We start from the raw sequence: 25,210 nt of genomic DNA on the forward strand, positions 1-25,210 counted from the left end.
AAGTCCTTCCAATGAATATTCAGGACCGATTTCCTTTAGAATTGAATGGTTTGATCTCCTTGCAGTCCGAGGGACTCTCAAAAGTCTTCCTGAACACCACAGTTCAAAAGCATCAATTCTTCAGCGCTCAGCTTTCTTTATGATCCAACTGTCACATCCATATATGACTACTGGAAAAACCATAGCTTTGACTAGATAGACCTTTGTTGGCAAAGTAATGTCTCTGCTTTTTAATATGCTATGTTGGTCATAGCTTTTCTTCCAAGGAGCAAGTGTCTTTTAACATCATAGCTGCAGTCACCATCTGCAATGATTTTGGAGCCCAAGAAAATAAAGTCTGTCACTGTTGCCATTGTCTCCCCATCTACTTGCGATGAAGTGATGGGACCAGATGCCATGATCTTAGTTTTCTGAATGTTGAACTTTAAGCCAGCTTTTCACTGTCCTCTTTCACTTTCATCAAGAGGCTCTTCAGTTCCTCTTCACTTTCTGTCATAAGGGTGGTGTCATCTGCGTATCTGAGGTTATTGATATTTCTCCCGGCAATCTTGATTCCAGCTTGTGCTTCATCCAGCCCAGCATTTCACATGATGTACTCTGCATATAAGTTAAATAAGCAGGGTGACAATATACAGCCTTGACGTACTCCTTTCCCAATTTGGAACCAGTCTGTTGTTCCATGTCCGGTTCTGACTATTGCTTCTTGACCTGCATATAGATTTCTCAGGAGGCAGGTAAGGTGGTCTGGTATTCCCATCTCTTTTAAGAATTTTCCAGTTTGTTGTGATCCACACAGTCAAAGACTTCGGTGTAGTCAGTAAAGCAAAAATAGATGTTTTTCTGGAACTCTCTTGCTTTTTCTGTGATCCAGCGGATATTGGCAAATTCATAGTAAATTTCAGGAAATAACACTGTACCTTCAAAATCCAGACACCAGAGATTGTACAAGAGTAATCCTGGTACTAGTGAAAATAGCATAAGGCTTTCTACAATAAGGTAGAAAAGGGAAGAAACGGGATGAACTGTGGCTTGCAGGGGTGGGTTGTGATACAGGTAGAGTCACAGATCCACTTTTTTGGATTGTAAGCCATTCTGTTATAAAATACCATGGAGATTCAGTCAGCTAACTTACCTATTGGGTTGTTAAAAATTGTGACGCAAACAAAATGCAAGATTTATTGGGATGATTTTTTTAAAAATTCAGTCTCTGTTTGTAGCCTAAGGAGACACCTCTTCTTTCCGCGCATTCCCTTCTCTCGTGATAGTTTTGTTTTGCTGCCAAAATGAAATGAATCTTGGGTTTGAAAAGAAGCTTGTCTACCTATAATCTTGTCTCAGCTGCCTCCTGTGGGGCATTAGCCAGAGAGGTTCGGCGACGGGCCCGCTGTCTGTCCATTAGCTTGCCAAGACGGGGCCAGGGCTCAAGCTGTGGTCTGTTGCCGCCTCAGCACATCTCCGTCTGTTGCTTGCGGTGTCAGAATAACGGTGGCCTTTGGTAGCAATGAAATACTTTGTTAGAGGTGGGGCAGTTACTAGGTTAGACAACCCAGGGAATATATTTAAATTTACATTTTTTCTTTAATCACTGTGCTCCTCTAAGAAATCAAGGCCTTATGGGGACGTTCCTGGTGGTCCGGTGGTTAAGACTCTGAGCTTCCCATGTGGGGATGTAAAGGGTGCCAGTTTGATCCCTGGTTGGGGAACTAAGATCCCACATGCTGTATGGCACAGCCAAAAGAAAAGGAAAGAAATCAAGACCTCATGGACATTAGTAAATAGAAGTGTTTGCATTTCCACCAGTATCTGTGCTTAATTAACTATTACAAACTTTGTATTTCCCACCAAGGAACACAAATACTTGTACTTCAGCACAATAAACAAGATGCTCTTAAATGGGGAAAAATAATCCATCGGTTTGCCACTTGTATGTCTTAGCTTCCAAAATTTTCCTGAAATGGATCCTTTCAAGCCTGAATCCACAGGTGACATCACTTCAGGAGTTCCTCTCCTAGTTCAGTGCTGGCTCTGTGCAATGTCTTCTATTGGTTATCTGGTTGTGACTCATGAAGTGAAGTCAGAGCCAGTCACATTTCTCAGGAGAACCAGGCACCAGCTCTCCTGGGCACATCAGGACCAAAACCGGGAAAATGAATTTGAGGGTGCTGTGCTTCTATCAACATCAGCCTAATGCCTTCATGTTTAGGGTGCAGTACAGTTTATGGAGCACTTTCTCATAATTCCCTGGGATTCGGTGAGGGACGGAGGGGAGGAGAGGGCAGGAGCTGATCACAGTGCTAAGAAGACTGGGACTCTGTGAACAGCTAGAGGGAGGGCACGGACTGAACTCTCTTCCCTCCTCATTCATGCTGTAGAAGACTGAGCTCCCAGCAAAGAAAGTAACAGGGTCGAAGTAGGGGGCAACCGTGCACTGCTTCCAGGGAAGGGAGAAGAGAGAGGAAAATAAATTTGAAGCTATGGGAGCAGGACCTGCAGAGTCAGGTAGGTTGTTCACTTTTATTCGTGTCAGGTGTTGACTCCTATAGGCAATTTCCCATGGATGAGTCCTGCTGGGACCCACCCGCTCATGATGCTGGTTTGAGGAAGTGATGAAAAGTCTGGAAACCAGTGAGACGGATGCTTTGTTTACTATCTTAGTGAGACAAGAAACTCAGAAGAGAATGTGAATCAGCAGCTGGAAAGAATTCTAAGTGCCCGAGATGTTAACCCTGTGTGTACATTCTTTCATTCCTCAGATTTCCTGAGTGACTGCTGTGTCCTTGTCACCTGTCAGAGCTGTGGATCTGCAGGGGCTAGGAAGAGGGTGTGCATAATTTGGGAAGGATACAGCTAAGGAATCTTGCATTTCTGTCAGCAACACTGGAAAATTTTCTCTAGGCAAAAGTCTGGTCTTTCAAAACTGGTTATAAATTTGTATATTTTTGCAGTTATCTCCCTACTGGTTTGTCTTATTTCAGAATTGATATAAAAGAGATCTTAAGGTGAATCCTCATTAGGATAATGAATCCTTTTAAAATTAAAGAGTAATTTAAATGCCATCTTTCCCCAGTTCATTCACCTGTTTTTAAAGTTGGCTATTTGACAATAAAATAAAAATGAATTTTAAAAGGAGAATTCTCTTGCAGTCCAGTAGTTAGGACCCTGTGCTTTCACCACTGAGGGCCCAGTTTCAATCCCTGGTCTAGGAGCTGAGATTCCATTAGCTACTTGGCACGGCCTTAAAAAAAAAGAAAAAAAGTTGGCTGTTCAAAGTTTTTTAAAAAGTTTCCCTGTATTAAATCATGTAATACTAGCTCTAAGAGCTAATGATTTTCCTTTTTATATCAGCACTTTATGAGATATTGAAGAACTTCACAGATTTGTTATTCTTTGTACGCTATGAACTGACTTTATTTTTTGTTAGTGTTGTGTGAGTTTTTTCTGACTCCTCTCCCAGTTTTGAGACAGAACTTTCCCTCTGATCTTCTTATTTTCTCCGGAGCTTCTTATTCTTCTTATCTTCTTATCCTTCCTTTGAGAAGGAGAAGAACTCTCAGGGGGTTAGGTGCTCAGGGGCAGTGCTGGGTTGGGAAGGAAAGGCACCCGTTTGTGGCAGTGCATGTGTCCCATGGCTGTTCTGCACCGAAACTCTTGCCTCAGCTTTAACTTCCCCGTGGTGCTTAGAAACAAGGACTCGTGTGATGCTCTTTACTAGCCGCAAGTACTGTATAAGGATACCGTGCAGGAACAGGCGTTAAAGGACATTGGGTTCATGTCTAGCTAAAACCCAAGAATATGATGAGGAAAAGGCAGGAAAGGCCTTTTTCCTTGAGGATTTAATTGGATCAGGGGCCCAGTTAGACTTGGTAAACTACATGTTTTATTGAAATGAATTAGGGAGTTCTAGGGTAGGAGGTCCGGAGAAGGCAATGGCAAGCCACTCCAGTTCTGTTGCCTAGAAAATCCCATGGATGGAGGAACCTGGTAGGGTGCAGTCCGTGGGGTCACTAAGGGTCAGACACGACTGAGCGACTTAACTTTCACTTTTCACTTTCACACATTGGAGAAGGAAATGGCAACCCACTCCAGTGTTCTTGCCTGGAGAATCCCAGGGACGGGGGAGCCTGGTGGGCTTCCGTCTATGGGGTCACACAGAGTCGGACATGACTGAAGTGACTTAGCAGCAGCAGCAGGGTAGGAGGTCAGTGCTGTCTTTGTTTACTCCCTAGAATATAAGCAGCATAAGGGCATTTTTGTTTTTCTCAACACTGTACTCCAGAACCTAAAACAAGTGCTTGGCTATAGGAATAGATGCTTAATGAGCATCTGTTAAGTGAATATGGAACAGTTTTTGGTTTAATCTTAGAAATCATCCTATTCCCCCAAGTCAGATAAAATGTCCAGTATTTAACTTCCAGTCAGAACATGTAGGTATGGGTGGTTTGGATTGCTCATGGTACCTAGCCCTCAGCATGGGTGACATGTTCCTTTTGTGTGAGATGGTGGATGCTATTGATGTACAGGGTGTGGAGAAGTTCCTTCACAAGGGATCACCCTTTCCCCCCTTTCTCTGCTTACTTGGGATTTAGAGCTATATTAGAGATTCACTGAAATTTTCTTAGTCATCCTGACCATAATGAATAAGATCAAAGTCTTTTAATAACTGCTGTGAGTAGTTCCTTGTTTTCAGAAGTAGAATGACTGTTGGTTTATCACTCATCCCCAGGCATTGAGGACTCACAGCTTCTGGCTTGAGTTTTTTATAATTGTGAAACTGTTTCATCAGTGTGTCAAGGCACACCATTGTACTTGTCTTCAGGGAAGAGATACCACCTCCATATGAGTCACTCCAGTCCAATCACAGGAAAGGTTTGCAGTGGCCACTGTGCCGGGAACTACCTTCCCCGAGGTTTTCCAGTCAACAGCCTGTTGCCTTGAGCTGATAAGAAATTGACTTGCTTGAAGACCAGTCAGTGTCTCCATGAATCACATGTTCTTCTTCTAGTTGGAACACAGACTCTGGGGTGGAAAGGGCCAGGAAAAAGAAGCCAGCTGTCAGCAGTACATGCTGCTGGTGCATTCACTGATGCTGAGTACCTGCTCTGTTCCAGGAAATGGACACAGGAATAAAGATGCAGGTAAAGGAAGGAAGAGGACAGATTTGAGTGCTGTTTGGAGAACTCAGGAAATCAGTTGACAGTGAATTGAAGAGATGCTGAAAGGATGGCACAGGTGTTGGTGATGAGGCATGTGGCTCCCTTTGCCTTTATAAAGATGGTTTTGTATTTACGCTGCACCACACAAGGATAACATTTATATATGCAGATTGTAATTTGTGTTGCATCAGGGGTGTGTATATATATATATATTTTTTTTTTTAAATCTGGGCTCAAAATATGATGTGTAAATATTTGATTTTACCCAGGTTATTCTTAATTACAGATAATGAATTGAGGGCCTTATAAGGGTAACTAATCACTTCATTAGAAACACAGCTTGCTTTTGTTAACTGGAATATTCATCACAGCACAGTTCTTTCACTTCTTAATGAAAAGCTGTAAGCTGGCTTTGAGATCTTTCACTCACATAGATTCAGTCTTACCCCTCAAGATCTCATCCTCCTGAATCCAGATGCATGTTTATCAGTTCAGTTCATTCGCTCAGTCATGTCCGACTCTCCGCGACCCCATGAATCACAGCACACCAGGCCTCCCTGTCCATCACCAACTCCCGGAGTTCACTCAGACTCAAGTCCACAGAGTCGGTGATGCCATTCAGCCATCTCATCCTCGGTCGTCCCCTTCTCCTCCCGCCCCCACACTTGGTCACATATGAAGAATGTCCTTTACTTCTGAGATTCCATTCAGCAATCCACATTTCAGGGAGGGTTCTCAAACTCTTATCTTGCCCTGTGAGGTTCGGCGCAGCACTGACTGGGACCAGTGATAATGAGCAAAGGCCTCTTAGGCTTGCAGGCATGCACAGCTCCCAGTCCTGGACCAGGGGAGCTATCAACCAGGGGTCAGCTGATCCTGTGAAGGAGTCAGTAGTTAATACTTTTAGTGCCCTCTCTAGGGGGCATTTATATTCAGCAAATTCTTCTGAGAAGCAAAGCTGCTGCTGCTGTTTAGTCAGTTGCTAAGTCATGTCCTATTCTTTGGGACCCCATGAACTATAGCCTTCCAGGCTCAAGAAACAAAGAATGAGCCGTTATAGTGAAGTTTGAGGTGGACAGTGAGAGGGACAACCTAGAAATCTGTTCCTAAGACTCATTTTCCTAGGATTTGCTTAAGTTGGCACAACTTGTCCAAGATTTGTTGAACTGAAATGTATACGTGAAATGTAAGTTTTGTTATTGGTGGTTTAACAATTCCAGAGTGACATTTTAAGAGCAATGATTTAAACTTATAGACCATAGTCAAAAATATTGCTCCCCAGCTGTGAGACTGGGCAGGGGATTCCTTAGTACCTCAGTTTACTTATCTGAAAATGAGGATACCAATCTGTACTTCACAGGGGAGTGGTGAGGCTTAACTGGGATGCTCAGCACCCATGGCTCAAGCAGTAAAGAATCCACCTGCATTGCGGGAGACATGGGTTTGATCCCTGGGCCAGGAAGATCCCCTGGAGGAGGGCATGGCAACCCACTCCAGTATTCTTGCTGGGAAAATTCCGTGGACAGAGGAGCCTGGTGGACCATGATCCACGGGGCCACAACTGAATCGACTGAGCACACGCACATGTGCACACATGCAGCATAAGTAGTGGTGGTTTGGGGGAAAACTTCTGCTAAAAACACTGTGATGAACGTGTTGGGTGTATCTCTGAAACATTAAATAAACTCATCAAATAATACAGTTTGGAGAATGGGCAAGTGTTCCATAAGCCCATGGAGAAATTCTGGTAAAGCTAGAGCTAAAATTATATTTGTTTCTCTGTACTGTCACGGAATGAGTTAACGGGGTGGTTTGGTAGATGGGAAAGGAGGCCTTATCTGTCGGGAATTGGACACAAGCTTTGATAAAACTGGCGACGGTTTTACTATGTCAAGTTTTTTGGTTTGGGGTCTTTGTTTGTTTGTTTTTGCTTTAATTTACTAAAGATGTCTTTGACAAAGAAAAATAAGTATTTTCCCTGAATAAGTATTAAGATTTTTGGTCTTCCTTCAGTTCAAACATTTCTATTTACCACTACTTCAGTAAGAGAAGTCCCCTTTACAAAAACTGAATATGAATCAAAAAAGAGAGAGATATTGACTTCCTTTTTAAAGAACTAAAATAGTGAGCCTCTGAGGAATGTGATTATCTCCTTCACTAGAACAGTATATGGTGGTTTCAATCTACAGTCAAGCATGCTGATTCCTTTTAACAGAAGATGATTTTAATCTTCCTGAAAGGTTTGTAGAACCCTGCAGTTGGAATGAGGAGAAGGCGATGGCACCCCACTCCAGTACTCTTGCCTGGAAAATCCCATGGACAGGGGAGCCTGGTAGGCTGCAGTCCATGGGGGCACGAAGAGTCAGACACGACTGAGTGACTTCACTTTCACTTTTCACTTTCATGCATTGGAGAAGGAAATGGCAACCCACTCCAGTGTTCTTGCCCGGAGAATCCCAGGGACGGGGGAGCCTGGTGGGCTGCCCTCTATGGGGTCGCACAGAGTCAGACATGACTGAAGTGACTTAGCAGCAGCAGCAGCAGTTGGAATGAAACTCAGTGGTCATTTAATGCAGATGGTACTGGTTGTACCTGACCCACTAGGGGGACTCCTTCACCGTCTTGCCCAGGGGTAGCAGCCTGACCTCTCTTCTCACCAACATCTCATCATCATCTAATTATTGCATTGAGTCTTCTCTTTTCCCCTTCTACCTCTTTCAAGAACAATGAAGAATCCTTGATGTTTCTCTCACTGGGGAAGTCTAGACTTGTGTTGGCAACCTCTTGAAAAGTCAAGGCCTCTTTGAGAGGTAAATGAATAATTTACAAGGTCTCAAACTATTGCTAATCACAGTCCCTGATTTCTTTTCTGTGCCGTTCAAGTAGAGGACTTTCAAGAGGTCCTTTCTGTGAATTCTCATGAAGCATGAGTGTATTCGGGCCACTTGGGGGTTTATGGTTTTGTGGACATAAGTTTATAGACCAAGGGAATTTACTGGTTTGTAACTGCAGTTCTTCTGGCTAAAAACCCTTTGCAACGGAGCACCACAATAATATCTGACTTAATCCTTTTATGATTTGGCCCATAATAATGCTAATATTCACAGGGACTTTACTCTGATCACATGTTTTTTTCTCCATAAAAAAAAAAACCCAAAGCCTTTTTCACTTTTTAACAGTTTTTATTTTGAAAGCATTTGGTTTTCTAATAACTTATGTTTAAGATTCCATAGAGGCAGAGGCAATTATTCTTAATAATTCAGTAACAAAGTGATTTTAACAGTTTTACTGACTTTTTAAAAGCATGCCCTGTGCCCTGTGTGTGTGTGTGTGTGTGTGTGTGTGTGTGTGTGTTTGAGGTGGGGGTTACTTTAAAAGACAGCTGAGTGCTGTGTAGGAGATTGAACATGGCTATCACCGGTGATTCATTTGCTTCCCTGATTCATTCCTAGCCTAGGTCCTAGTTCAAGTTAGCACAGGATGTCCCTTGTACAGAATGTCCAGCGGTTTTAAGAACTTTCAGGACTAATGAGGAATGGGAAGGAGAGAGAGTGCCTCAGACACTAATGAGGGCAGGGGATGCAGAGAAATCCGACCATAGCACTAGAGAAGGAGGCATGGCCGAAAGCGCTGGTGGTTTCAGTCTTGGCTCCGCCACTGTCCTTGGAGTCGGTTAGCACACCTGCCTCTAGATAATGCACATTCCATGGTACTTTGGTTTCCTTCTAAGATGAAGACCGTGTGTCATCTGATGGAGCTCAAAATTGCTAGGAAACAGATGGGACCTCGTTGGGTAGTATCTGTCATTGAACCCCCTAAGCACTCTTATAGGATCCTTTTCGCTTCTTCTGTCGCTTCTCTTGCCTACAGTTTTCCCTAGATCTTCTGATCCTTAGCTCACCTGATTTTCAAATGGAATCTGAGATCCTATGAGCTGAGTTTCCACAATATATGTTAACTTTCTTCTCTACTGTGGCCCCCCTGCATGGTTAAGGCACAGGCTAGAGTTCCCAGAGTGGTTGATCAGACTTGTGGTTAACTGACCAAATGCCTAAAAACTACAGCATTATCCACCTCACATGCAAGCAGGCGTTATACACACACACAAACAAATAGGTGTGGGGTGGTTCTTCAAAATCACAGAGATGCCTTGACAATTAAATGTGATTTTACTTCTCTAGCTGATTGCCCAGCTATTTTAAGTAATAGATTCTACCATACAAAATAATTCCTGCCAGGTCTTTGAAATTTGTAATAATGGACATCTAGTTTTATCTGAAATTCACTCAGAGCCTTCTATTTCCTCTAGGCATCTGCAGCGCAAAGATAATAACATATTCATAAAAAGCATCCTGCTTCACGTATATGTTGGAGAGCCTTAGAAGAGCTGCGTTTAAGTCTCTTTGTTTAGTTAAGATTTGACTGTCTACTTGTGTACACTGTTGTCACCAATCACCTAGAATATGGAATCCATCAAAGTGGACAGTTCCCCAGCCAAACAGGAGAGCTGCAGGGCTATGTTATACTTTCCCTGGATGTTGTAGAGGCTGAGCTTCTTGCCTGAGGAGAGAAGAAAACATAGAAGCACATAACACACTTGACTGACTTGAATATAAAAGTGGGAAATTCTGAGCTCCTGAATCCTAAAGCTTTGGGGAAAGAGCCTGTTTGTCTGTATTAATGGCTTAACTGCAGGTCTTATTCTGCTTTCAGTTAACATTTAAAAAAAAATCAAACTCGTGTTCCTTACCGCCTTTGTTTACTCTTGTTTTTAAGGAAGACTGGGCTTGTTGAAGACTCAGACCTGGCACACATATAAACTGCAGGTGTGACAAATTATTTGGGGTGGAAGGGTAAGAGCCCAAAGTTAGAGCATTTCCTGGGGCAAGAGAATTTAAAGATAAGGAAATGGAGAACAGGGCAGGAACAGGGTCACGAGTGGGAATTTGGACATGGTGACAGTCATTTAAAGAAGCCAGAAGCAGCCAGTCCTGTTTGTGTTTCAGAAAGTCACTGGTGGCCAAGTGTGGGGTGGACAGGAGAAGAGAGAAATGTGAAATGGCCAGCACAGCTAGTAGCTGGCAGTCATTGTTCTGGGGGGTGGCAAGGATAAGAAGATATGTCAATTATGTATATGTAGAGAAGCTTGACTTATAATATAATGGAACTATGATATTATTCCTTTTTTAAAAAAGGAATTAAAAAACTTTGTTCTTAAAACCAATCACTTTCCTAAGTTATTGTGTAAATTTGGCTTGTTTGCGAGCAGGGCACATTTTTTGGATTTCAAGGGAGAAAGATCCACATATGTTGTTCAAGATTGAGCCAAATGCTGGGTTTCTTCTCTACAGAAAAGAGGGGAAAGAAGTCTTCCCTCTCCTCTTTACTCCCTGACAAAGAAGGAAAGAGCCTGTGCTCTCCCGGGTGGGGCTAGAAGGCCCACAGCGTCGTAGGTAGACTACAGCCAGCAACAGCAGTGCTTTTACAGCCCCTGGAGCTCCATGTTCTCCTTCTCTGCTGTGTACTTGGCCCCTTGCTGGACAGGAGACCAGTAAACAAGAAGCCTGTCCTTGAGGAAATTTCCAATCCAAAGAGGGGACATTGCCAGCAGATAAGTAATTACAGCATAGAGGGAACTGTTATAAAAACTTAAGAGTGCATAGATACCACTCTTTTCTGGAGATGCCCTGGAATTGTCTCCAGATATGAGCTGGGTTTTAAAGGGCACACAGAAATTCCTCCCAAGGGAAAAGGAGTCGGGCATCCCGGGTACCCTGACGAGATGACACAGTGTCTAGATGATGCCGTGGGAGTTAGCAGATCCCAAAGATCCTGGTCACTCCTGATCCGGAAAAATAGTCTCTCAGGGTGTTTTCCCAGGTGACCTGACTGAGCTCCAGGTGAATAGATTCTACCACAGTGAGCTCCATTTCCCTTTTCATTTCTCAGTTCTTTTTCTTTCCATCCTGGTCTAAGGTTAGAGATGAGAGACACTAACGTTTTAGAGATACTTTCTCCCAGAACCCTGCTTAATGAACATTCCAGTTACTCAGGTGATTGCCTGATGTGCAGTCCTGACACAGCATATTATGAAGTATCATTATTTTAGACACATTTATTTAGGATTTGGGATCATCTGGACTGGGTGGAATTTGATTATTTATACACTGTGAACAAAGGAGTTTGCCAAATAAATTAATGCTCTGTTAAATCAGATTCCAAGAAGGATACCTAATGTAATCATGTAGAAAGTAAGGTGTTTGGGTTTTCTTTATTTTTTAATCAGGTTCCAGGATACTTTAAAAAAATGAATCTTGTCAATTCATGAAAGCAGCCCTAGTAGGAGTTTTAATTGTTAATTTTTTAAAGCAAATAAGACAGGAACACATTCTCAGTTTTACAAAAAGTGAACAAACCAGAACTAAAAAAGTACATGGCTCATTTTGCCAACTAAATGTTTGTAGCTACCTTTTTCTTTACGTATACACACATTTAATGACATGTAGTTTTGTTTTGCACTCTTGTAAAATAGGGTCAGCCTAATCTGTAACTAGCTCTCATCTTACAGTATTCTAAGATGAGTGTCCTATGACCACGGACATATGTCTACTTCATTCTTTTGGACAGCTGTATAATGTTTCATATTATAGCTGTACTACGATTTACTTATTCATCTCCCTGATGGTGGATATTCAGATGATTTGCATTCTTTGTCAGAACAAAGCATTAGTATCTGTCTTTATTCAAATCTTTGTGTCTGTGCACAAGTTTCTTCCAATAGGATTTCTATTGAATTCTTGGTTAGCAGTTGGAGTCAATGTTTATTTATACTTGGAGATAACAAAAGTATTTTTCTTAGAAATACTCAATTTTTCCTGCAAATTATGCTGCCTTTTCTATAAATAGTTAGGCTTGTGACATCCTTTGTGGAGCATTCCGTGGAGCCACTGTATGGGATGGTGTCAGCAATTTTATTATAAACTCTTGCCAAAGGCAGTGTCAGAAATGAGCCTTCATAGCACAGAAGTAGAAATTAGTTCTTGATTCTTTTTTCTCCTTCCTATCCTGACACAAGATTATAGAGATTCTACAGAATGGCTTATATAGTATAGTCATTTAAGCAGCTCTGGTAAAACATGAATGCATTCTTATTTTTTAAAAATAAGATGGAATTAGGATATGGGATCTGGAAGAGAGGGATCACCCTCCCTTAATTTAATAAAAACAGTCTGACAAAACAGGAGCCCCTCAGATCTTTTACTGTTTGTTCTTTGTTTTCTCTGCCGATGTACTTCTCTGTCTCTCTCCTTTTTCCCTCTGCGTGAATTGTAACATTGCTTTCTGTGGCTGTTGCCCAGATTAAAGCGGTGGAGAAATTTGTGACTGCATATAGCAACTATTTGGTACCTCTGACGCAAAGGAGAGGAGAAGTAATGGGGGCACACTTCGGCTGCCACATCTCTATTCTTGCAAGCCCCAAAGGGTGTTTTTATGGGATCTCAATGCCAAATTCTTCCAGTGAAATGACCTCGCCAATATTGAAATGTGATTTGTGTTTTCCTTCCAAGATCTAACATGTAGTTCAAGGATAGATAGAAAAATTCTTATCTTCTTGTTTTTGTTCTTTTTTCTATCTAATTTTAAAGCTTATGTAAAAACAAGAAATTATCCAAATCAGAGTTATCAGACCAGTAAGATGTCTTGGAAAAAGAGAAAGATCTTCTGAATAAAAAGGCAGGAGAAGGATTTCCCTGGTGGTCCAGTGCTTCCAATGCAGGGGTTGTGGGTTCAATCTCTAGTCAGGGAACTAAGATCCCACGTGCATCATGGAGGCCTAAAAAAAAAAAAAAGGCAGAAGGTCCAAATATCCATCAATAGGGTTGGGCTAGGTGGCGCTAGTGGTAAAGAACCCACCTGCCAATACAGGAGACATAAGAGACGCGGGTTTGATCCCTGTGTTGGGAAGATCCCTTGGAGGAGGGCATGGCAGCCCACTCCACTATTCTTGCCTGGAGAATCCCATGGACAGAGGAGCCTGGCAGGCTACAGTCCATAGGGTCGTAAAGAGTCAGACATGACTAAAGCAACTTACACACACAAGTGCACTTTGGTGCATCCAACTTGTGTAAAATAGAATGAGAATGCTTTCTCTCTGCCAATGTATCAATAGAAAGATATTACTGTTAGGTGAAAAATACAAGATGCAGTGAGTGTGTAGAATATGCAAATATTTCTCTAAGAAAAGGGGAAAACAGGAATGTATATTTGTATTTACTAGTATTTGCATAAGGAAACTGAAGGTTACACAAGCGATGGCTGTTCATGGAATGCCTCTTTAAAGTGTCCTAATTTTTGAATTAGGACTGTATTACCTACTAAAATAAAAAATAATTTAAAGAGGAAAATCTGAATTGTTAGCAAAGATTTTGTTTAAACCCACCGTATATGTGATTTTACTTCTCATAGGTACCTTTTAGGGTAGGGTCAGTTGTAGGACCACGTATTTTGAGGAGAAAGGGAATAATGTATAATTATAACATATATGACAATTTAAATTCTAACTATTTTGGTAGGGAATTGAAATGGTAGATTTGCATCTAAACTGTTTCTTTAGCTTGTTCAGACTTCTTAGGTTTGTTCTTAATTTTTTTCTTCAAAGTAATTGAAAACTTTAAAACAAGATTCTCTTTTTTTAATTTTTATTGAGCTATAGCTGATTTACAATATTATATTAGTTTCAGGTGTCCAGCATAGTGATTCAGTTTTTTGGTGTGTGAGTTTTTTTTCAGATTATATTCCATTGTAGCTTCTTACAAGATGTCAGGTATGATTCCCTATGCTATACAGTAGAACATTATATAATGATAAAGGGATTAAAACAAGAAGAGGATATCATTTATTAACATATATGCTGCCAATATAGGATCACCTAAATATATAAAGCAAATACTAACAGACATAAAGGGCAAAATTGATGATTAGCTTAAAACAAGATGTTCTTGATTCACAATCAAAATCCCTTGCTGACGCCTTGGTTAACACATGAGAAAGTGTGGTATTAAGCCTGTTTGTTGTGTCTGTGCTTTTATTTTCTACAGGAGCAGGAAAATTCAGATTCGAAACATCCCTCCTCACCTGCAGTGGGAGGTAGGCCAATGTCATTTCTATATTTATTATCTTCCTGCTCTCTGTCTTCACTTTCTAATGGAGTAACAGGGCATTTTGTCCCTTTTTTATAGTTCCTTTTCACGTGTAGGAATTAGCGGTCCTCAGACTTTGCCTTCTTCAGCACCCTAATGGGAATGATCTGCCCGGAGTTTGGGGTCAGAGTCGTCCCTTTTGTTGTGCTGGATATGCACTTTGATCCCTTATGTTCTATCTTCTTGGGGTCCAAGCACCAACAGACAAACTAAACAAAATAAATGCCTTGCTTGTGATTTTTACTCCATAATTTTAGAAAAGATTTTTACCTTTCTAAATTATGATTTGGGAGGAAATAAAACAAATGGTAAATCAATAAGAATAGAAGGTTCTCTGTTAGTTTGGGCAAGTGTTTTGTTTATTTTGAATTAATTGTTGTGAATAACAGTAAAGACATATTTTCAGAGTTGTAAAACTTCTCACAAGATTGTTACCTTGAAATAAGATAGAATATGAGGAGTAGCCTTATTGCCTCATTTAAAGGCACACTGCCCCATGTTCCCCAACTCAAATGGAATCAAAATAGACTTAAAGGAAATAGAATGTTTTGGCTAACATTTTTGTTACTTTAAGGGGAAAAAAAAAACACTTTTTATTGTGGAAAATTTTGAGCATATAGATATCTCGTTGCTTCATAAAATAAGGAGATCCCTAAAGGAAATCTGATGGAAGAATGGTTAAATCTTTCAGAAAGGAGAAGTGCTTTTTGTACATTAGTCTGCTTCTCATTTCAAAAGCAGATGGGCTCCAACCATCATGAACGTGATTGTTAACAATTACTAAGAAAACTCTGCTGTGTTTCCTCAGTGAACAGACTACTCAAGGGCCAATAAGCAAATGAAAGCCCTATATATCTATTCATTTCTAGCTGTTTTTATGAAGACCTGAAATTCTGATAGTGAAGCTTCTTTTTCAGGTGTTGGATGGACTTTTGGCTCAGTGTGGGACAGTGGAGAACGTGGAGCAAGGTAATAAGTGCTGAAATTAGCCTGTTGAATTTTGAGAGGAATATTGCCTGTTATTTCTCATAGGTTGGGTCAAATCCAAGGACAAATAACAAGTTTAAATTCCACTGAAGCAAGCTTCCTAGAGTGTATGTTTGTATATCTCCTTATATGTAAGAAATGTCTGTATCTGTCTATCCATATCTATTTTTTCAAAGAATGGTTTTCAGACTATTTTTCTTATACTCTGTAACGTACTCAAGCACTGGACAAATTGTTGTCAGGATGGGGGAAGCTTAATTCATTTGGAAGTAACTGTATTTATACTATGACAACTTTTCCTCTTCCTGATTAAGAACAACATATCCCTGATGTCTTGGACTGTTTCTCAAGGTGTAGGACTCCTACATCATTATCACCTGGAGCGCTTGGGAAAATGCAGTTTCCTGGGGCTCACCATAAACAGATTTACAAAGTAAGACTCTCTGGGGGAAGAAGTCATGAAACTGTATTTTAAACAGTCACTTCCAAGTGATTTTTGTGTGTATTCATTTGAGAGCCTCTGTCTTGGCAACAGTGTTGTAAATCCCCAGAAAATGTATATTCTTTTTCCTGCCACTTTATTTTTACCTTCTAAAACATTTACCTTTTCAGACAGTGAAGTCATATATAACTGTTAATATTCACTTAGGAAAAAAATCACAGAAAGTGCATTTTCTCATATGCAGTCTGTCTGCTAGTATAGTTAATATAATAGTTTTTAAAGCAGTATTCAGATGCTCTATACTCCATGAATATTAAAAATATTATTATTCAGTTTCATGCTGCTGATTGCCCATCCCCAAGTTGGGAGGTAGGCCCACCAAGGTAAAGGGAAAGAGCCTGGAAAGAAGACATGATTTATAAGGATTCTGTTTTCTCAGTTCTTGTTATTTCCCTCAAATGTGTAAGACATTCTAGTAAGAATTAGATGTTGTAGGCAAGATGACTTTCCAGACATGAACCTGTACAAGTTACTAGCTAAGACCATGTTATAAACTCAGGACAATGCCATGCAAGGAAGAAATACTTCAGGTCCCTGGGGCAGTCCTTAGCTCCAGGAGCACCTGTGCCCTTGAGAGCACCCAGTTTCTAGCTGCCTCATGACTGTAGGGTAGAAGTGTTGAGCTGTTGTTTTGTTCTGTTTCATAGATAATTCCTGATTCAGCAGGAAAGCATTCTGCAGGAGAATTTTAAGAATCTTTATAGAGCTTTCATGTCCAATGAAATAAAGTATTTGAATGGAGTTCAGTTCCTCCCAGAATCACAGGTCTGATTTCCTGAAGACAGATGTCTTTGAAGACAAAGAATATAAACAGGAACGAGTCTGAGACTTTTAGTGGGTAGCTTTATTCAGGAGGTTCAAACCCAGCCCCTTCTTCCTTTCTGGGTCTACAGCCTCATCTGTTGCACTCCAAAGTGTAACTGTGAGACCGAGTAGCATTCGGAGCGTCAGCACTGAGAGGAGTTGCGGGTGCACGTGCCCTACTTTGCACTGAGAGCACAGTCCTGTGAGGACCTGTCTGTGTTAGAGAGCAACACGAACGCTCCAAGGCCAAGGCCAGCACTGGGTTCAGTGTTGGTGACCCATACGTCTCAATGGCAGTTCCTTCCTGAGGAGTATGCACCCCTCCCCATAAGGGCTGCAGCTACTTTGAAGTTATTGGATAATGGTGACCGTTAACCGTTTTGTAAAGCATATGGAAATTATAAGACAGAAAAATCCATGTCCCCACAGATTTGAATATTTGGAGGGAAGTGGGGAGGGTGAGTATAGAATTCCTGAAGCTCTAACATGGGTTCAAAATTAAGAATCCTTGCACTCGAGGGTTTTACTATTACTTTGAAAAGCATCTCTAGTGTGGTTTTCTTGAAGTATGCTCTGCTTACTGCTGTTAATTCCAAGTCTCCTAATAGCTTAAATGTTTTAATGGAGAAGATTTTGATTTAGTCATGTCTGTTGGTTTTGGGGAAACCAATATACTTTTGGTCTAAGTTTACTGACTTGGATGGAGAAAGTTTTGTCCTGCCTTTTGAATTCATTTTTAATACCTGATTTTGGAAGAAGATGTATCAATTATTAATCAAGATAAGCCAGCTCACAAGAGTGATACCTTGTTAGCCACTCTGAGAGTTTATATGTTCTCCTCTTCAGCCAACTGGGTTGGAATTGCCAGTTTTCTTTATTCATTGTACACGGTTACTAGATTTAACTCACAGAGTTGAGTTCAGTCAAATGGAACAAATATTGTAATAGTTCAACCGTATCTATGAACGAACAATTAAAATTAAAATACTTTATTATTATTTTTATATGTATATCCAATTGTTTAAAAATTATAGCAGATAAAACTGATAGTGGTGCAGTAAATTAATACAAACTTCTTGGAGAGTAATTTGAAAATAATCATTAAAAAGCATTATGTTCTTTTTACCCAATTATTTTTCTTCTAAATGACACTAAAAATAAGTAATTCAGGAGAACACAAATCAAGTGGTATTTGCAACAGTGGTGATTTTTATCAACAGTCTTCAGAGTAGCAAATAATGAGAACAGCCATTTGTCAACAATTAAGGAATGGTTAGGCAAAAATCATGGCCCATTTGCTTGCTGTGATTTTATGTAGACATTAAAAATGAAAAATCCAAAGAAACTGTGCATATACATACACACATGCAGAAGTGTTGATAAAATAAGTGAAAAATATAGCTTTGAGTTATATATACAGTTGATTACAGATGTGTATATACAATTGATTACAGATACTATGAGTGCACATGAATAAAGATAGAGATTCAGATAACTCTTAAGAGTTTGAACAATGAAATTTTTGTGCATTTTTCTCTAAGTCTATTTACGTTGAGCCAGCGGACGACAGCTTTTTTTTTCTATGACAATGTAGTTTTTGCTTCTTTCCTAGTCAACACAGACACAGAAACTGCCGTCGTCAACGTCACATATGCCACAAGAGAAGAAGCTAAAACGTAAGTGGATTTAGCTTATTTCCCTTTAAATCTGGGCTGGGGAATGCCAGGGGAGCTTGTCTTTGGAGTCCATTGAATCCTGTGTTTATAAACCTTTTCTGAAAAGATGAGATCTTTGACACATCAGTAGTAGTAGTGTAGTCGCTGAGCCACGTCCAGCTCTGTGTGACCCTATGGACTGTAGCCCGCCAGGCTTCTCTGTCCATGGGATTCTCCAGGCAAGAATACTGGAGTGGGTTGCCATTCCCTTCTCCAGGGGATCTTCCCAACCCAGGGACTGAACCCAGGTCTCTCACAGTACAGGCAGATTCTTTACCATCTGAGCCACCAGGGAATGCAGATCTTTGACACATCACTAGAGCCCCAAGGAATTTATACCAGGGTATCTGTTTGTTAACTGTACAGAGATTTTTATCTTGAAAAATGTTGAGCCTTGGCATCAAAACCAAGGTGGGAGCTGTATCTTGAAACAGTCAGAGGTAGAGGACACCACGTCTCTGACACTGTGTCTCCTATAGTCTGCTTTGACAGCCACTGGAAGCCACTTTCACCTGGAGCTTTCTCCATGCACCATGAGGAAGAAGCCCAAGCCTGTTTCTGTCCACACTCATTGGATGAATGCTGAAACTTCCTTTTCCCTCTATGAATGTTAGAAGGGGGGGTTCACCTCTGTGACATCAGCCCCAGGGAGCATTGCCATCTTGGAGTGGTTCATCAGAGTACCTGGCTCAGGCTCTTCTTCCTACTCACATTCACCTCCTGACCCCACTCATGGAGACATTGCTTCAGTGATGGTTAATTGTGAGCTTGGCTATTAACACACATGGGATTGAATATTTTAAAAACAATAACAAAAACAAGTTCCTTTTTGTAGAAGGCCCATGAAGTGCCTGTCAGGTCATCACAACTAGAATTATGGTCACACGTGGTCATGCTTTATGGAGGTGGCATAATATTCATATTGGTTATACATCCCAGAATTAGTGTTTTTTCCCCAAGGTTTCCACATCCATGAATGCATATTTAACCTGTTCTCATACCACTAGTTTTCAAAATGTTAATTTTGCATTGCAAAAGGCAATAGTCATTTGCTGTTGACTTTTTAAACATTTTGAAATTTTATTTTATATATTCTTTTGGCTGTGCTAGGTCTTCATTGCTGCACAATTTTTTTTTCTCTAGCTGTGGCAAGTGGGGGCTGCTCTATAGTTGTGGTGTGCCAGCTTCTCTTTGTGATGGCTTCTCTTGTTGCACAGCACAGACTCTAGGGCACTCAAGCTTCAGTAGTCGCGGCTCCCAGGCTCTAAATCACAGGTTCAGTAGTTGTGGTGCATGGGCTTAGTTGCTCTGCAACATGTGGATCTTCCCCGATCAGGGCTCAAACGCATGTCTCCTGCATTGGCAGGCCGATTCTTTACCTCTGAGCCACCAGGGACGCCCTGCTACTGACTTTTGCACATGGATATAAACAGGACACATTTAAAACAACTCACCTTTACAGTTTTTGTCCAGCTGCTACTTAGGTGGGACGTTTGTACATGATATTACTTTGCTGCTCTTATTGAATTCACAAACTGCTGCTTTGTAATAAATTTGCAAACCCTATGGACTTCTGGTGGCCCAGTGGCTAGGATGCCGTACTCCTAATACAGGGGGCCCAGGTTCTGTCCCTGGTCAGGGAACTAGATCTCACATGTCACAGCTGAGGGTTTGCACACCACAACTAAGAGTTCACGTGCAGCAGCTAAAGACTGACGATCCTGCGTGCCTCAACCAGGACCTGGTGCAGTCAAATAAATAAATAAATATTTTAAAAATTGCAAACCCTAAATATTAACCTTACAGAATAGGGTCTAATTTTTTCCCATACTGCCAAAAATATGTGAAAAAAATTGCTCCACTTCATGTATCGTTTTTAAGATACAATTTATCAAATTGATAAATCTTTTAAAATAATAAGTTGTAATTCTGAGGCATCAAGGAACAAATGCTCTCTGAACAGCTATGGGATAGTAAATGTTGAAACCTTTCCAGAAGGACTCTAAACAATACTTAAGATGCTAGAATTCTGCCTGCTCTCCATCAGGAAATTCCATTAGGAATCTGTCCTGTGTGTAAAGTTGTAGTTGCAGAGATACCCATAACAACACTATTACAATAGTAAAAGATTAGGAGTGTGTGTATATATATAAAACATAGAGAATATGTTGCAAAAATGATGGCAAATCAATAGAATGTTAACCAGTAAAAATTAAATTTCAGGATATTTAATCACTTAGAAAACTAGACTATTAACTATTTTTAAAGGTTATAAAGTAGTATTTTAGTATTAATCCATTTGTATAAATAATAATATATTTAAGAAAGACATAGGATGGACTAGGATGTTTTCTCATTTGTGCTTATCTACTGCTGGATTTTCAGTAATAACTATATTACAATTAAAATTTTGAGTCAATTTTATGCCAATATTTATGGAGTTTTTGATACAGCCTTAAGTGGTTAAAAAATAAAGCAGGACAACACATTGTATATCAGACCAGACCTATACTTGGTGATTACTTGTTAACCACCCTCTGTGAAAGAGCAGAGATGGCGTGTGTTTTGCTCACGGCTGCATCCTCAGTGCTGGGGACAGCACTCTCGAAGGCAGTTAGCAAAGGAGAGTGAATGAACCGGTCCACTGACCCTGGCATTGTGGGTCTCTAACAAAGCTCACTTTCCCTGCTGCATTTCAGAGCCATCGAGAAGCTAAGCGGGCATCAGTTTGAGAACTACTCCTTCAAGATTTCCTACATCCCGGATGAAGAGGTGAGCTCCCCTTCGCCCCCTCAGCGAGCCCAGCGTGGGGACCACTCTTCCCGGGAGCAAGGCCATGCCCCTGGGGGCTCTTCTCAGGCCAGACAGATTGAGTTCCCGCTGCGGATCCTGGTCCCCACCCAGTTTGTTGGTGCCATCATCGGAAAGGAGGGCTTGACCATAAAGAACATCACTAAGCAGACCCAGTCCCGGTACGTGCCTCCGGGGCTTCCTTTGCTTCCTTCTGAGGGGTCCCCTGAGTGCTGGTGGGTCCCGGCCATTCCCAGGTTGCTATTGCTTGCATCAGCAGTGGGGGGCTGTGCTGGATGGGACAGTGGCTTCTTTAAACAGAACTACTAACAGACTAACACAGAACCCAGGGGCCTTCATGAGCTTTCATGCCAATGTCCTAAAGGTCATACCTGAAACACTAATAATTCATAAAAAAGGTACTAATGACCTCACAGTCACAAATTGTTCTCCTAAGCTCTCTGATGCCTGTGAATACATCTACATATTTTTAAAACAACAGAGGTGTGGGGCTGAACTTTATGGGATCCTAGAACCCACTTACCTTAGCTCTTGCCTCCTCTCCTGAGTCAGAGCCCAGGGTGATAGTCATTCTTTGAGACCACCTAGGGAGTCTCACAAACAGCTTCATAAAGGCAACGGGTGAGTCACTGCTACATTGAGCAAGAAATAAAGTCCATTATTAGCCTTATGTTTAGTTTTCTGTCTGCTTAAGGAGGCTGACTCGGTAGTAGGAGTTGTAGTGGATAAAGTAACTTGTGAGGTTGTTGATTTTTGTATGTTCCTAAAACCGCAGCATGATAAAATGAACAAAGCACAGGACTTGAAAACAAAGACCCTTGTTCAAATTTTCCCACTTAATAGCTATATAAGCTTAGAAAAAATTTTAAGCTTTCTGAGCATCAACAGCTTCTTCTCTAATCTAGAAGTAGTGTGAGAATTAGGACAGTCAGACAGATTGAATGAAATAATTATTGTGAAAGCACTTAAATTACAAAGCACCAAATTACAAGTATTAGTTATTTATATTCCTAATGCATTTTACTCAGGTCATTGAGGGTTTTATAACCTGAAAGAGAAAAAACTGTTTTCTTCAAAGTGTCTGAATTATTTCCAAAAAATGGACAATTATATGAATCCCAGGGTTTATAATCATAGGAGTGAAATGATAAGATAGTAGTCAGAGGAAGAACTATGTGATGTTTCTTTTGTTTTGAAATCAGTCCCCTTTTATCCCTGTAAGTCTGCTTCCCTGAGAAAGTGATTTTTATTTTATATGTCTTTTTGTTCCAAATATTATTTGAAGTGGCTTTATAAATGTAGCAAGTTTAAATAGAAGTGAAGTTAATTCTCAAAGTGTGTGCCTACTTTTTTAGAAATAGGCCCCAAACTTGGATTTGGGCTTCTAACAACCAAAGTAAAAAGGGATACAATCAATTATGTGATTTTGAAAGTTAACAAAAACAAGTAGAGCCACAACTACCCAAAGAAGTCTGATAAAGTCATCAAGCTTTGGAGCCATTAGTTTTAAGAGTCTGGAAGAAGGCAGGCTGCCAGTGTCAAGGAAACCAAAAACTTAGGCAGAGAAAGGGCATGCCTCTGTTTTCTATCCACACTCAGATATATAAAGCTTGCTTGAATTTGGTGTTTAGAGTTGGATTAACATATGGCTTTTAAAAGCTGCAATCAGTTCAGAGACTGGCACTGTGCCAATGTGCAGTGTTATCCTGCTCACTTTTAAGATCATTTGAAAGACTACACAAAATACTTCATTTACCAAACTGGCTTCATTACCACATTGGCTTGGTGCCTTTGTCCAATAGCACTCCTGTAAGAAATATTCCTTTCAAAGTGGAGCTGCAAAGAATTCAGGTTTGGCCCAAGACCTTCTGCACTGCTTGCTGCCTTCTTGGAGAATGGCATTGGTTGCAAACGTGCTAATGACACTTATTGTCTGTCTGTGTCCTTGCTGTACATTGGCCAGTGCAACACTTTCTTGGACTAGGGTCCAGTGCCAGATGACGTTGTGCTATGGCTCCTGATTCTTTTCCTGCAGGGTAGACATCCATAGAAAGGAGAACTCTGGGGCCGCAGAGAAGCCCGTCACCATCCATGCCACCCCAGAGGGAACCTCTGAAGCATGCCGCATGATTCTTGAAATCATGCAGAAAGAGGCTGATGAGACCAAACTGTAAGTTTGCATGCACAGACTGCTCAACAGAAAAGAAGATTAGGTTCTCATTCATTTAACCCAGGAAGGAAAGTTTTCAAAGAGCTGTAAATCTATTTCTGAGTTAAAGGGAGCAGGGGAAGGATTAATTTTCAGGTATTTGTTCGATAGAGACTACAATGGGAAATAGATCTTTTATGTTTACAATGTGGCTATTTCTCTACTTGCATGTTTCTCTTGGTGATCCTAATGCTTCCATCACTCACTGGCAATAATTATTGATGGGAACATAACCGTGTGTCCAGTGTGTGTGCTAATGGAAATGTTCTATATTTGCACTGTTCACTATAATAACCACTAGCCAAGTGTTGCTGCTGAGTGCTTGAAATGTGACAAGTGCAGTGAGGTACTGAATATTTTAACTTGATCCACTCAGATTTAAGTAGTCACATGTATGGCTAGTGGCCATCATATTGGACGGGGAAGATTCAAAAAGTACATTTGCATCAAAACCATCAAAAGGGTTTTGCTCCTAAGCCCCTTGGACTCTAAAGCTTGGATTATGTTTCCTTAAATAGTAGAAACTGGTATCTAAGTAGCTATTTCATTCTTTTTTCTTGTATCTCCTTTGTCCATTTCTTTCACAAAATATTGCTTAGGATTCCTGTTGTACCAATTTGAATGACAAATACAGTTCATAGTAACTTGTATAATTTAGTAATACAAATTTATTAATTTGTATTATAAACAAATTAATGGTAATAGAATAGATAATATAATAAAAAAGGCTCTATGTAAGTCTGGCAAAATCCACTTATAGGCATGTATTGTGGCAGTTTTATAAAGAAGCAGTGAGGGATGAATTGAATATAAAACTAATTTATATTCAAACAGTTTCAAATAATAGTGTTCTAAAACCAAGGAGATGAGAGTAGTTCTTAAAAGAAAAACATTGCAAATTCTTAGGCTTCATGAGGAACTCTAACATTTTACTTATGAATGACTTACTATTTGGGACTTTTGGAATCCCCCAAATGCTGTGACTCAGTTTAAAGAAGCCCCTCTCTCATCCAGATTGTTGAGAACTTTATAAATGTTACCTTCCTTGGTCCTTTGAATTAGGTGTCGTCATCTTACAATATTTTAAAGAATCAAAAAGACTGCTGGATTTTTAAAGTATTTATGTAGAGCCAAGATAGAGTTTGAATATCTTTGAAATTGTTTTTTTTTTAACAAGGCACCATGCTGAACACTGTGCTAGGGGCTGAGGCTACCGCTCTGAACAAGATCCAGTTCCTTTTTTTTTTATCCAGTGTCAGACATCTGCTAAACAAACAGTTACACCAGTAAGTAATTAAGCACAGCTATGAATGATAAGTGCTACAGTGGAAAACAACTGCAGGTAACTGGAGGCCCTAATCAAGGCTTTAGAGAGACAGAGATTTGGGGATTTCAGACAATGCCTTCCTGTGTAAGTGACATTCCAGCTGATCCCTGAGGAAGATGAGTAGGAGGTGGAGGATGGAGGAGAAGAGGGATCCTAAACTTTCCTTTTATTCATTTATGTGCATGTTTGGTCTTGTCTGACTTTTAGCAACCCCGTGGACTATAGCCTGCCAGCCTCCCCTCTGTTCATGGGATTTTTCCAGCAGGCATACTGGAGTAGGTTGCCATTTCCTCCTCCAGAGGATCTTCCTGACCCAGAGATTAAACCCACGTCTCCTGCATTGCGGCCAGATTCTTTACCACTTAGCCATCCACATATCAAATATTTATTGAGTACATACTATGTGCCAAGCACTGTTCTGTGTCCCAGTGAACAAAGCTGACAAAAAATCCTGCCCTCTGCAAGTCACATTCTAATGGAGCTTCTTCAAACATCCCTTTAT

General features: G+C 40.6%; 1 protein-coding gene across 3 annotated transcripts in view; it reads left to right on the top strand.

The window, feature by feature from the left end:
- IGF2BP2 (insulin like growth factor 2 mRNA binding protein 2) overlaps positions 1-25,210 on the top strand; it is a 167,903-nt gene that overhangs the window by 111,779 nt on the left and 30,914 nt on the right. For 2 of the 3 annotated variants that reach the window (XM_055408793.2, XM_055408791.2), the window contains exons 3-7: positions 14,252-14,300; positions 15,271-15,322; positions 18,259-18,322; positions 21,061-21,333; positions 23,208-23,342. In XM_055408793.2, coding sequence (XP_055264768.1) covers positions 14,252-14,300; positions 15,271-15,322; positions 18,259-18,322; positions 21,061-21,333; positions 23,208-23,342 — 573 coding nt within the window. The remainder of the gene's footprint in view (positions 1-14,251; positions 14,301-15,270; positions 15,323-18,258; positions 18,323-21,060; positions 21,334-23,207; positions 23,343-25,210) is intronic. The other variant, XM_055408792.2, reaches the window with a different exon arrangement.

The sequence above is a fragment of the Moschus berezovskii genome, chromosome 1, assembly GCF_049115385.1.
Source record: "Moschus berezovskii isolate FMDL1 chromosome 1, NW_MosBer_1.0, whole genome shotgun sequence".
Classification (NCBI taxonomy): Eukaryota; Metazoa; Chordata; class Mammalia; order Artiodactyla; family Moschidae; genus Moschus; species Moschus berezovskii.